The 13724-nt window shown below is 55.9% G+C and overlaps 1 protein-coding gene across 1 annotated transcript in view; it reads left to right on the top strand.

Annotated features, from left to right (window-relative positions):
* Positions 1-13724, top strand: part of SCNN1B (sodium channel epithelial 1 subunit beta) — a 56662-nt gene that overhangs the window by 40443 nt on the left and 2495 nt on the right. The window contains exons 5-11 of the mRNA XM_044233050.1: positions 5706-5809; positions 8465-8628; positions 8870-8977; positions 11157-11274; positions 12240-12315; positions 12553-12610; positions 13256-13317. Coding sequence (XP_044088985.1) covers positions 5706-5809; positions 8465-8628; positions 8870-8977; positions 11157-11274; positions 12240-12315; positions 12553-12610; positions 13256-13317 — 690 coding nt within the window. The remainder of the gene's footprint in view (positions 1-5705; positions 5810-8464; positions 8629-8869; positions 8978-11156; positions 11275-12239; positions 12316-12552; positions 12611-13255; positions 13318-13724) is intronic.

The raw sequence follows: 13724 nt of genomic DNA, 5'->3' as shown, positions 1-13724 counted from the left end.
AAGCAGGTCCCGTGGGGGCCCCAAGACTGAGAGTGAGGGATGGGTGGTCCCCCAAAGAGAAGCAGAGGAGCCTTAGCAGAGAAGGGGGAACAGATGGTGTTGGGGCAGGCAGAACACCCAGCGTCGGCCACGCCACGTCTGTGGTATGGCTGTGGCCAGGGGGTAGCTCTAGCGAGGGGGTCAAGGCCGGGCTGTGTGGTTAGACCACTGGGCTCAGATCCCTGCCCTGCCTTACAAAGCCATATGACCCTCAACAAGCTTAAACTCGATGGGTCTCGGTTTTCCTCTTCTGTGAAATGGGGTAGTAACATGTCTACTCGGTGCGGGTATTTTGAGTATTAAATGAGGTGATGTGCCCACAGTAGTGCTGGCCTCAATAAATAATAGCTATTACCGCCATTCAACCCCCATTTGATCAGGAACTCACTATCCAACAATAATGCTAGCGTGGATGGAGCCCTGCTGCTGTGTCAGATGCTATTCTTAGCCCTTCACAGGTGTAAAGTTAATTTAACCCTGGCCACAAGCCCATGAGAAAGGTTCTCTTATGTCAGCCCATGTTATAGGAGGCAACCATGGCCCAGAGAGGTTAAGCAACGTCTTGGAGGTCACACAGCTGGTGCGTGGCAGAGCCGGCAGTCTGGGCCATCAGAAAAACAGATCATCATCTGCCTTCCCCACCCACGTCTCCCAAGCCTGCTCTTTGTCACTTGCCTTCTCGAGTCAGCCTCAGATGTGGTGCCAGAGGACACATACCGCCCTCTGGCCTCCCAATGCCAGGCTCCAAACGCTCCGTCTTCACTTCCTCACTGTCCTTCTGACTCCATCCTCTCTCCCTGGACCGTGACAAAGGCTCACGAAACAGCAGCTGTAATTAGGAAACAAGGAGCCATATTAGGACCCCGATGCCACAGTGCCTGGATTTGAATGCCCACTCTGTGTGCTGCTGGGCACGCTTCCTGGCCTCTCTGGGCCTCAGTATTCTCATCTGGAAAATGGGGATCGTGCCATGGCCTCATAGGGCTATCGTGGGGATGGAAGGACATAGATGCTGTGTTATAGACGGTCCTTGATTTGGGTTTATACAGATTAGATGGGTTTGCGGGAAGAAAAGCACAAAGGTGAGGTGCTCACCTCATTACGGCCTCCTCCGGCAGGGGGGACACCGCCCAGGATATTGATCTTCCTCACTTGGTTAAGGGACGGGGTGGGGGCCGCCTTCCCTTCCACGCGGAACAAATGATGAAGTGGAGCCCACGCTCGGGGGGAGATGGGGTGACAGGGAGCAAGGGGCACTTGGCTCCTGGTCTCCTGGAGGCAGGAATATAGACTATTTGGAATTCTTCTGCGGGGAAGAGTTCCGTCTTCTCTGCTCTTTCATGTTATTCAATCATTTATACTGGTACCGACTCGTATATATTTGCCTTGTGATCCCTCCCACGTTATTTTCTTACTCAAATTCGTCCAGCTTTGACTAGTAGCAGTGCCTTGCGTTGGGCTCCTTGTCTCTGACACATCCCCATCTCTCTCTCTCTCTTTTTTTTTTTGTCTACTTCCTTGCTTTCTGGCCCCTGATGATGCCCCAGCCCTAGAAGCCGCCGTTTCTCTGAGGAGCTCTGCTTCCTTTTCCTGGAGAACGGTATTTAGAAACCGAGATCTAGGCATGTATGTGCCAGCAGCAGCAGCTTCTGATTACTGCTTTAGGGGCCGGCTAACCAGCTTCCGCCCTGGGGAGCCTTTCCCAACCCCTACCACACAGTACCACCGCTGTTGTACTTCTTCCTGCCAGGATGCTCTGCCTCTCAGTCTTTTCTGGAGGTTTTGCGCCGGTCTGGGGCCAAATGCATTACGCTTGCCCAAGGAGGGTGTTTTGGGAAAAAGCCTGGCTCTGGAGCAAGGGTCGGCAGGTGCTGGGCGCAGCCCCTCCAGGTAAAGGGCACAGTCAACAAGCAGATAGTTGGCACACAGCGAGACGGAGAGCTCAGCCCGGGGCAGGAGGGGATCTGGCCACGCCCTGAGCGGCCGCCGCTGCTCCCGGGCCGCAATTGTCCAAGACGGTTTCTTGGGAACACTGTGTCCCCACATGCCTGGGGCGGGGTCCCTCCTTCTAGAACAGTGCCCGGCTTCAGCTGGTTTGCCCTGCTCTCTTCCTCCCGCGGCCACAGCCCCGATCATCCGCAGATGAGACTCGCTAGTACCCGCCCAGAGCGATTCCTTCCCTCTGGGCCTTCGCCTGTGTGGTGCTGCCGGCCTGATGTGCCCTTTCTTCTCTCTGTCCCCGAGGCTGCTCGTCTACCTCTTAGCCATCCTTAAAAGTCTCAGCTCGGGCCTCCCGTCCTCCAAGAACCCTGCCATGACCCACACACCCACACACAGCCCAGCGAGAATGAGGTGTCGCTCCTCCAAGCTTATCTCTGTTGATCCACTTATCCCATATTACAATTTACCCAACAAATATTTACTGAGTATCTGTCTAGTGCGGGCCAGGCTCTGAGGACAGAGTGTGTAACCCAGCACTTGCTGAGTATTTCAATACGCTCGCCATCCAGCCCTCGCCTTGGTCCTGTGGGATGGGTGCTGCTAACTATCCCGGCGTGACAGGGGGGCCGGCGAGGCTCGGAGAGCCCAAGCTCACCATTTAACTCGGTGACAAAGCCGAAACTGGAATCCAGACAGGCTGGCTCCCAGGCCCGGGATCTTAGCCTCCAAATGTGATTCTTCCTTCAAGACAGATAACTGCCCTCCCTGGGCTTACCTTCTAAATCAGGAGGCCATTGATAGCAGTTAACTAAAGAAGATAATTTCCAATTTGGACTCATGCTATCAGGGAATAAGCAGGTAGAAATGATCCGGTAACTGGGGAGGGAAGTGACTTTGCCCGGAGAGTGCAGGGGGTGGGTCTCAGAGCTGGTGAATCCCAAAGAATGAGGAGAAGCCATTTACTGGGCTAACTGATCGGAAAATATTCCGGGCACCCAGGGACCTTGAATTTGGAAACACCTTGGAGTGCTGCCGGAGTGTGACAGACAAGGAGGGGAAGACCAAGGTAGGGCATTGGTGTTTTCTTCTGTGAACTGCAAGAAGCCTCTGGAGCCCTTCTCCAATTCACAGTTCAAACCATCACCCTGACCGCCGTGCAGAGCAAGAGGGGGACAAGAGGGGAAGGACTAGAACTAGAACAAGACTACTAGAAGGACCACTACTAGAACAAGAGGGGAAGGACGGAGGCTCCTGTAGGAGGCGAGCAGGGCCGGGTGCTGGTGGCTTGAACCCTGTTGCAGGGGGAGCCTCAGCCATGGAGACAGGTGGACAAGCCAGAGGCACATTCTGGAAGGGGAGCATGGACAGAACGCTGCTCTCGCCATGCCGGGTCCCCCCACTACACGGTGACTGTCCAGGCCAGGACTCTGTTGTCTACCTCGGTTGTGCCCAACCCAGCATCTGCCTCAGTAAACACCTGTGGAGTGAAGAAATGTGATTTTGTTCTGATTTCCCTTTCACTATTGAGGACAACGAAGGCCAGGCGTGGAGTAAGGCGCTCACAATGTGCCCAGGGTCAGCTCCCTGCTTAGATGTGGCAGCCTGCCCGGGACCCACCTCATGTTCTGCTAGCGCTTGGGGGGGACAGAGGTGGAAGGAACGGTTTCCTAACCTGAACATTGGGGCAAATAACCGCTGACCTCACCACGGGGTTACTTTGAGGATCGAATGAGAAAATGCATGCAGAACTATGCAACCCGGGCTGGCCCCTAAAAGTTGCACGGTCAAGGTTTCCAAATCCAGGGATTAGAAGACCATGTTGCAATCAGGCCCCTTTCCTTCCTGTTTTTAATAAGACAAGAAAAACTAAATAAAATCATGCAAAGACATTCGTGAAGCGATTCCTAACAGAGACCCGAGGACACACCTGCAGACAGAACAGAGCACGATGACCTCACATGGATGCACCATCCCCATTCCAGAGCTGCTACCCTCTCCCTGTCCTGTCCATTCTGCAGCAAAGCCCAGACTCCGGGGTCTTTCACCTCTAAAAAGCTTAGAATGTATCTGCAAGAGAGAAAGACTTTTTTTTTTTTTTAAACCAAACCACAGTGCAATTATCCCACCTGAAAAAAGAAAACTAACAATAATTCCTCAATACCATCAACTATCCAGTCACATCCACGCTCATCAATGTCCTACCTTTTGCTCGTCTGTGTGTGTGAGTTAGGATCCAACTAAAGGCAGCATGTTGTGGTTGCAACCCAAGTCTTAAAGTTTCTGTTCATCTGTAGGTTTTCTCCCTTTTTCTCTCTCACAGGGTGTTTGTTGAAGAAACTGGGATATTTATCCTGTTGACTTCCCCAAGGTCTGGATTTTACAAGTTGACTTTTCCTTGGTGTCTTTGAACCTGTTCCTCTGTCTCCAGTATTTCCTGTAGATGGTGGTTACAGATGCTCGGTCCTGTTCGGGGAGGATTTTTGTGTTTTACTGGCAAGGGCACCTCCTCGGCAGCCTGTGCTCATCCATCAGGAGAGGAGTAGCACTGGCCACCACCGGTGGGCATTGCCCAAAGCCATTCATTCATCCAAGGTGCGAATGTTGATCCCTTCACTGCTTCTCAAATAATGAGCTGGGTCAAACCAGAACTGTTTTAACAACTATATGACAAGGAAAAACAAAACAGATGGAGGGAGCCATAGATTAGAAGAAGCTCAAAAGCCCCGTCAACCAATCACATTAACCTCATTTGAATCCCGATTTAAAAATTGTAAAAACAGGGACGCCTGGGTGGCTCAGTTGGTTGGACGACTGCCTTCGGCTCAGGGCGTGATCCTGGAGTCCCGGGATCGAGTCCCGCATCAGGCTCCCAGCTCCATGGGGAGTCTGCTTCGCTCTCTGACCTTCTCCTCGCTCGTGCTCTCTCTCACTGTCTCTCTCTCTCAAATAAATAAATAAAATCTTAAAAAAAAAATAAATAAATAAATAAATAAAAAAATAAAAATTGTAAAAACAAAAATCGACACGTAGGAGATGGTTAGAACTTCAAACTGATTATTTAACGACATGAAGGAATTTTTGTTAGTTATGTTTAACATGGTAATAGTATTTTTAAAAGAGTTCTTACTTTTCAAGGTACATCTGGAAATGTTTACAGACAAAATCATGATGTCTGAGGTTTGCTTGAGAACCACATGGAAGGGAGATGGGGTGCGGCGGGTAGGGATGAAGGGTTCCTTAGTGGCTCTGCCGTGAGGATTCCTGAAGCTGGTGGTGGACTTCACTGTCTCAACTCTTTTGTGTTTGAAATGTTCTGTATCCAAGAGAGTCTTTTTCAAACTGAATTCTTTGAAACTGCAGGATACCACTACTACTGACATGAGCATCTTTATTGGAAACGTTTCTTGTGGTAGTTGACTTACTTCCTTAGGAAACATTTCCAGGACATGAGAGAGGACCCTGCGTCGGGTCCCCACGTGCCTCCTTATCAAGCTGTGCCTTTCCTCAGCCTCTGGGGTGCCCTCTCCTGATTCATCCCCTCTCCCCCCCACTGTGTCAGCCACTTCCCTCTCTGTGTGAGTTCCCAGCTTGGGCAGCGCACCTGGCTGGGTTCCGTGGCTCCCCTCCGCCTTCTGTCCTCTACCCTGCGTCCTGGACAGCAGACGGTGTCAGGGAGGCACCAGCTGGGGTGGGCCCCGCTCTCCAGCTGATGGTGTTTCTTTTAGGAACTTCACGTCCATCTTCCACCCAGATTATGGCAACTGTTACATCTTCAACTGGGGCATGACAGAGAAGGCGCTCCCTTCGGCCAACCCCGGAGCTGAGTTCGGTAAGCCTTGGTTCACCCTGGGGCCAGAGCCAGGGGGCTTGAAATCCCTACCACGTGGGGCTAAAAGACCTAGTGACCAGGAGCTGTTAAGGGGCAGGGCCGGGGTGAGACAGCAGGTGGCCCACGGCCGGGTCTCTTCTGTGTGCGCCGAGCTGTTCCACTGTCCCTGCAAAATGAACAAATCCTTTCAAAATTTTTGAAAGAAAGGAAGAGTTTTATTCAAGCCCAAGGTAGGAGAGCTGCTGGGGATACAGAGTCTTCACCAGGAAGAGAGTGCTCTGGGAAGGGAACGTTTGGAGCGGGGTTATATATGGTTTTTACATAAAGGGTTACAAATTATCATGAGCAAGGCCGTTCCAGAAAGTTATAGACATTATCTTGTGTTTTTAGTATGTGCAAGTCTATAGGCCTTTAATTTGATGGGAATCAGGGTTTGTTTGGGTTTTTTCCCCTTATGTTTGGAATGCCCCTTTTGATTATTTGTTTTAACAGAGGAGATGTACAATGTGGGCTGCCCGGGGCGGAAATAGAGCCTCCGAGGTTTCGATGGAGTCATTTTGACCTTGGTGACTGTTACACTATAGTTTCCCTTGGGAGCCCAGGAGCAGGGCCGGTGAATCGTAGAACAAAAATCACCTGTATCACCCTCCCAGAACTCCCATAAATGTCTGGGCTAGGGACCAGTGCTCCCATTTTCCTGCTGAGCAAGGCAAGGATTCAGAAGCAGTACAGCTCAGGGATCAGAGCCCAAGCTCCTGGGCCCAGGTGAAACCCCAGCCCCACCACGGACGACCCCCCCCCCCACCCCACCATGAGCCTGAGCTCAAGACTGAACTTCCGGAAGCCCTGGTTGCCCCGTTCAAAGACAGTATATGTAGCCCAGGAGAGCCTAACAAGTACATCTCACGGAGTCACTGTGATGTAATACTATCGCCCGCTTAACACAGAGGCTGGCCAAGCCCTGTGTGCTCAGTATATGCTGAATAGTCTTTGAAGGCTTAAAGAACTTGCCCAAGCACACAGCTGGCCCATGGCAGAGCCCGTACGCTTACTGAGTCTCACTGTGACACAGTTCTTGAGCAAGACAGAGAGGGGGTGAAGCCAGAAGTGGTTGATGACAGAGGCCGCTGTGTGGGCCCGTTTCTGGGGAAAGAGTCATGGTGGCCTCAGGAGGGCTTCGGCGACCCTTTCTCCCCTACCCCATCAGCTTCGGACCTCCCCAGCCTCTGGGAGTCAGGCTGTCATTCTAAGTGTCAGGGCTGTTGGTCAAGGGGGGCCCACAGGGGATGCTGACCGCCCCTCACCCAGCCCCGTGCCCCCGAGCTCACCGTGTGTCACAGAGGTGCTGGTCAACTCGCTTCACAGGGACAGATGATTCGGACCAAGGAGCTCAGCCGCCTGTGTTAGAACCCCAACACTGCCCCTTCTTCCCTGGGTGACCCTGAACAAGTCCTTTCCCTTCTCTGTGCCTCAGTTTGCTCACCTGTAACATGGGGATTGTAATGCCTTTGCTCCTGGGGGCACCAGTGGGATCGTGTACAGAACAGCATTTGGCCCAGCACTCGGCACATAGCAAGTGCTCAGTGAATGCTAACCTGTTGTCCTAGGCACTCAGCAGAGCCCTCTGGTACAGAAGATAAGGGGTCTAGTCTACCCTCAAGAAGGGAGCCATCCGGGGCGCCTGGGTGGCTCAGTGGGTTAGAGTCTCTGCCTTCGGCTCGGGTCATGATCCCAGGGTCCTGGGATCCAGCCCCGCATCGGGTTCTCTGCTCAGCGGGGAGCCTGCTTCCTCCTCTCTGCCTGCCTCTCTGCCTACTTATGATCGCTGTCTGTCAAATAAATAAATAAAATCTTTTTAAAAAATGTTTTTAAAAATAAATTAATTCAAAAAAAAGGGAGACGCCTGGGTGGCTCAGTTGGTTAAGCGGCTGCCTTCGGCTCAGGTCATGATCCCAGAGTCCTGGGGTCGAGTCCCACATCGGGCTCCTTGCTCGGCAGGGAGCCTGCTTCTCCCTCTGCCTCTGCCTGCCACTCTGTCTAGCCTGTGCTCGCTCGCTCTCCTCTCTCTCTGACAAATAAATAAATAAAATCTTTTAAAAAAAATAGAAGGGAGCCATCCAGTAGGGAAGGAAGACAGACAATAAAAGAGTCATAAAAGTGAGGGACGTGCTGGGGAGGAAATTTCCAGAGATAGGAGACCTAGTCTTGGTAGTCAGGGAAGGCGTCTGGAGGAGGCAACACTTGGGCTGAGATCCGAAGGAAAAGCAGGAGGTTCTAGGGGAAGGGTGAAAGTGGGGACATAATTCCAGAGTAAGGGAACAGCATCCTTGAGGGAACAGCATTAGCAAAGGCCCAGCAGCAGGAAGGAGCTTGGAAGCCAACAGGGATTGAATGAGAAGAATGATGTGATTCGAGGTGGGGCAGGGCAGTCCTGCTCCCCTGCCTCATGGAAAAGAGATTGTGGAGCTGGGGGGAGCCAGGGTGGCTTGAGCTAGGAGGGGGGCCTTGGAGAAGGCAAGAAGTCTCCATTTTCGCAAGGCAGAACCAGCTTCCTAGGTGGGCTGTAGAGGTCTCCTTGGGAGGGTGGGGACAAGGCCTGGACAGGTGGGTGATGGGGAGCGAATTCAGGCAGCCCTTAGCCTCACCTTCCCACAGGCCTGAAGCTGATCCTGGATATAGGCCAAGAGGACTATGTGCCCTTCCTCACGTCCACGGCCGGTGCCCGGCTGCTGCTCCACGAGCAGAGGTCCTACCCCTTCATCAAAGACGAGGGCATCTACGCCATGTCAGGGACAGAGACATCCATCGGGGTGCTGGTGGTATGGCCGCGGCCCGAGGGCAGCCTGAGCAGGGCTGAGGGTGGAAGCCTCCTTGTGGTTCGTTCCTGCCGCGTCTGCTGGCCAGAACCCCCACCAGGACCACCATGCTGTGGGGGAGGGTGGGCACGGCCTGGTACCGACTGGGCCTGTGGCATCCCCCCGACCCCCGTGCTTGCTGGGAGGGAGGTACAAAGGGGGCTTCCGGGGGGCGGGGCCTCCAGAGCAACCTCTCTGGACACAGGACAAGCTGGAGCGCATGGGCGAGCCCTACAGCCAGTGCACCATGAATGGCTCCGACGTCCCCGTGCGAAACCTCTACAGCAACTACAACACGACCTACTCTATCCAGGTGGGAAGACAGTGCGGGCCTGGGGACCGGGGAACCCTGGCAGTCCGCATCAAGCAGGCCCAAGGCCTCAGGGCTCGGGGTGGGGGTGGCTGGTCCTGGGCAGGACTGGCTGTACTGGATTTTTGTGGGTGACCACAGGGTAGTTCGGTGGGGTTTGTGGCCTTTGGGACTAAGCCGGGCCTGTCCCTGGGTGCTCACAAGGGCCCAGGGCCAGCCACTGCTCGTCCCCACCAGGCAGCTGTGCCCTTGGGGATGCCCAGAACACAGGGATCTCACTCTGGGGTCTCCCAAGAAGAACGCTTGCGTGGGAGACAGGCTGTGCTGAGGCCTCGCGTGTATTACATGATCCTTTCTTCCCGTCTACACCCCACGGGACAGTAACAGCATTTATTATACAGATCACTTACCTGCTACAATTCCTAATATCCCGAGAGGATCTGGCACATCGTGCGCTGGGCGGGCACTGCTGAGGCCCTTTACATTCAGTGATTCATTCAATCCTCACAGCGACGCTAAGATGTAGAGGATATTATAGGAATGAGGAAATCGGGGTGTACAGGCCCCAATACAAAGGTCTCATCACCTTACCTGAAAAGTCCCTCTTCGTATCCGGCCTCAATCTCCCTTGCTGTAGCTGGGGCTTCCCTCTCGCCCCGACCTTCAGGGGCAGCCTGGGGGGCCTGTCCCAAGACCCAGCCCCGGCGGAGAGGGCCATCTAAAGCCTCCACGCAGGTGACGAACGTGACCCTGGCTGACCCTTCTCCCCCAGCCTGGGCGGCCTTTGCAGATAAAAAAAAAAACTGAGGCTTGATGAGGGGAACTCCAGGGCCTGCCTCTGTGCCTGTGAGCTCTGAGCATGGTGTGGGCTTCCCTTTTGCCCCAGTTCTGAAAATCGCGCACCACCCAACCCTCCGGCCCACCCTGTGCGGCTGACCTGTGCGCCCCACACCCTGCCCCGGCTGGTTTGGCCACCTTCTATCTGGAGGCGCTTCTGCCTACAACGGGGAACTTGGGGGAACCTTCTGAGCTAATAAAGGCATAGACAGGCAGCATAGGGAGGTGGGGAGCATGGAGAGGGGGGCCACAGAGACATCCATCAGGCCCAGGCTTAGAGACCCCATTCCAGAAAAACCTCCACTCTTGCTTTGTCCTATGCAGCCGTCCCTCTGGTCAGAGACCTTGGCAAAGACCAAGGCCCTGGTCGGGTACTCTGCTTGCATCCTCCCACCGCCCCCCCGCCCCCCCCCCCCGCCCAGCCTCTGTTGTGGGGCCTGGAGAGGATTCCTCCTTTCCAGGTGACACGGTGAGGTCTGGAAGAATGTGAGACCCTGGCCCCAGATCAGAGCTCCTCGTCCGACCCCGCTGGCCCCCTCACTCCCACTCTTCTCCTCCCGGCTGTGCCCATAGGGAGGCCGTGGCCCTGTCAGAGAGAACAGGACAGGGCGTGCTAGGTTGGGAAGGAGCAGCTCGGGGAGTAGGAGAAGCTGGGACGGAAGGGGCCGGCTCTGTGCCTGGCGGGGCAGAGCCCAGAGCAGGGAATAGCAAGGGTTGGAGCAAGGGTTCCTTCACGCCCCGGACTCGGGAAGCTGGACAAGAGGAGACACAGGAGTACCAGCCGCTTCATTCCCCATGTGGTGCCAGGCCCCCCTGACCTTAGCCCACAGGGGCAGCTGTCACCCTGCTCCTCCCATGAGTGACTGCGATTGGCCTCCAAGTGCGCTGGAAGCAGGTCAGGGTGACCTGAGACCCCAGCACAAGTGGAGTCATCCTACCCAATCCCAGGGTGCCAAATCCACTCTTCCTCCCCTGTCCCCACGAGGGGACACTGTTCCATCAAGGCTGGCAGCCTGGTTATTAAGAACTACCAAGAGTTGGCTCTGGCATTTGGACCAAGCCACCCCTCCCCATGTCCTGGGTGGGGCTCCAGCCCTGCAAGGTGGCGGGGCCATCCTCAGAGAGCTGGGTCTTGTCCGAGTCCCTCCGTGGGGACCAGGGACGGAGCAGCACAGCCACGCCCAGGCTGCAAGGGATCAGGAGGTGCAGCTCCTTGGCCAGAGGGACCTCTTCCCTGGCTCCCCTGCTCCCCTGGCCTCGGCATGACCTGCCCTGGGCCCCTACCCTCTGGGGCTGGGGCGGGGCGTCGCAGTCACGGCCGTGTTCTCCTGCCCTCCTACCGCAGGCCTGTATTCGCTCCTGCTTCCAAGAGCACATGATCCAGAACTGCAGCTGTGCCCACTACCTGTACCCACTGCCCCGCGGGGAGAGATACTGCAACAACCGGGAGTTCCCAGACTGGGGTGAGCGCACAGTCCTGGGCACTGCTGCCCGGCCAGCTGGGGCTCTGACCGCAGAGCCGGGGGCGGGGTCAGGCGGGGGTGGTGGCCCGTCCTGCCCCAGCCCAGGCTCCCCTCCCTTCTGTGTTTGTGTGCCGTGTAAATGTCTGCACACGCATGAGCTTGACGTGCAGTGGCTGGTGAGGGCACGTGTGTGTGTGTGTGTGCGCGCATGCACGGGAGAGGGCATTTGCATGTATGCACGGGAGCACTCGGGACCGAGTCTGCATGTGTGTTCACGCATGGGTGTGATTGCTTCCAGGGTCTGCAGCTGTGCTCGCTGGTTTGCATGCCCACGTGTGTGTGCGCATGCGTGCAACCACAGTGCCACACATATGAGCCTCAGCATGTGTGTCCATGTGTGTGAGCTCACAGGGTCTCTCTGTGCGCTGCTGGGTGGGGAGACCGAGGTGGCCTCCAAGAGTTTGAAGCCACAGAAGGAGAAGCCCCGGAGTCCAAATATGATGGATGTTTTGGGGAGCAGAGAGAGCCCCACCACCTCATAAAACCAAGGAAATATGCAGCCGAGAGGGGAAACTCTCCCTTCCCATCACCCATCACTTCATACTTCGTGCATGACCCCCTCACCCTGCCCACCAGGCCTACGTGGGGATGACAGAGGGAAAACTGCTGTCATCCTGCTGAGCTGAGTCTGGGATGTTCGGGTCGAGGCTCCCCAAAGCCAGGCTGGGGCAAAAGGGCTGGACATGGGGGGGCAGGGGGTGCGGGATGGGAGGGCATGACCCTCCATGGCAGGAGAGCTTGGACGGAGAAAACACCCCCTCCCACTGAACCACTGGCCTTGGGTGGCCGTGGCCAGGAAGGCAGGGGACAGCCAGAGGCCCAGAGAGGGAGAGGAGAACATGTAGAAAGCCCTGCCTCTAACTCTCCCTGCCTGCCCCCCCCCGCCCCCGCATCGTCCTTTTCAGCCTATTGTTACTCACGCCTGCGCATGAGTGTGGCCCAGAGGGAGACCTGCATCAACATGTGCAAGGAGTCCTGCAAGTGAGTGGGGGGCACGGAGAATGGGGGGCAGGGGCCGGGGGTGCAGGGACTGGGGAGCCAGGGTGAGGAGCACGGAGACTCTGGGGGCAGGGCTGTGGGGCACGGCGACTGGGGACCCGGAGTGGGGGGCATGGAAACTGGGGGGCAAGGGTGGGGGGCATGGGGACTGGGGAGCCGGGGTGGGGGGCAGCGCTGGCAGGGACGGCGACAGCCAGAGGACTGCCTTCTCTCTTCCAGTGACACCCAGTATAAGATGACCATCTCCATGGCCGACTGGCCTTCCGAGGCCTCTGAGGTGAGGCGGTGGAGTGGCCGGGCTCCTGGCCGCCCACCTTTGGGCTGGGGGACAGGTCTGCGCACAGGTCTGCAGGCTGTCTGTCCCTCCACCTGTGTCTCCCAAGGCACTGTGCTGGGGACACAGCCGTGAAGGAGAGAGGCAAAGCCCTTTGCGCTTAGGGAGCTTACATTTTAGTGGCAGAGATGAACAATACACAGAAATTAGATCATCTCCAAGTTGATGAGGGTAGGAAGTAGACAGGGTGAGCGGAGAGTAACCAGGGGAAACCACTTTAGTCGGAGTGGTCAGGGAAGACCTCCCAGCAAAGGCGACATTTGAGTGAAAGCTGCAGCGTGAGCCGAGCTGGCCTCGGTGGGCTGGGGAGGAGGACGCGGGCAGAGGCGCAGTGCACGGGAGGGCCGGAGGTGGGTTAGAGCCAGCGCCATGGCTGGGCTTCTGGGGGAGCTGTCTGGAGCCCAGAGTGCCTTCTCCCCGAAGCAGCAGCCAGTGTGCACTCTAACTTTTCTCCTCTCTGTGCCAGCACAGTCCCAGGGGGCTTCGGGAAGCTTCGGGGCTGTGGTCTGTCCCTGACTGGGGGCAGGGCCCGTGACTGGGAGGCGGTGCTGCAGGTACCATTTTTTCAGCTGCCTTCTTGGATTCCAGGATTGGATTTTCCACGTCCTGTCTCAGGAGCGGGACCAGAGCACCAACATCACCTTGAGCAGGTGAGCCTAGCGTCTGGGTGGGGCTGGGGAAATGCAGAAAATGGGCGGAACCAGAGCCTCGAGGGAGGGGTTTGGATACAGGGCCGCGACTCAGACACCTCACACTGGTCAGGTCCAGGAGGAGACCCTGGGAATGGGAGAGAAGCCAGCGCATGGAATTCAGGGTTTGCCACTTCCCCAAGGAGAGCCTGTCCTCCAAATGTCACCCGCTCACCCCCCCCCACCCATCCATTCAACCCTCCATTATTCATCCATCTTTCCACCCGTCCATCTATCCGTTTGCTCCTCCACGCATCCATGCATCCAGCCGTTCATCCCTCCATCAACTACTCGTCCATCCATTCCTCCTCCTTTTCATCCATCCAACACAAACACGAACTGAGCACAGAAGATGCAGGTCCATACTC

This window comes from Neovison vison, chromosome 14 (genome assembly GCF_020171115.1).
Source record: "Neovison vison isolate M4711 chromosome 14, ASM_NN_V1, whole genome shotgun sequence".
Taxonomy (NCBI): domain Eukaryota; kingdom Metazoa; phylum Chordata; class Mammalia; order Carnivora; family Mustelidae; genus Neogale; species Neogale vison.
This window is presented reverse-complemented; position numbering and strand designations above follow the sequence as displayed.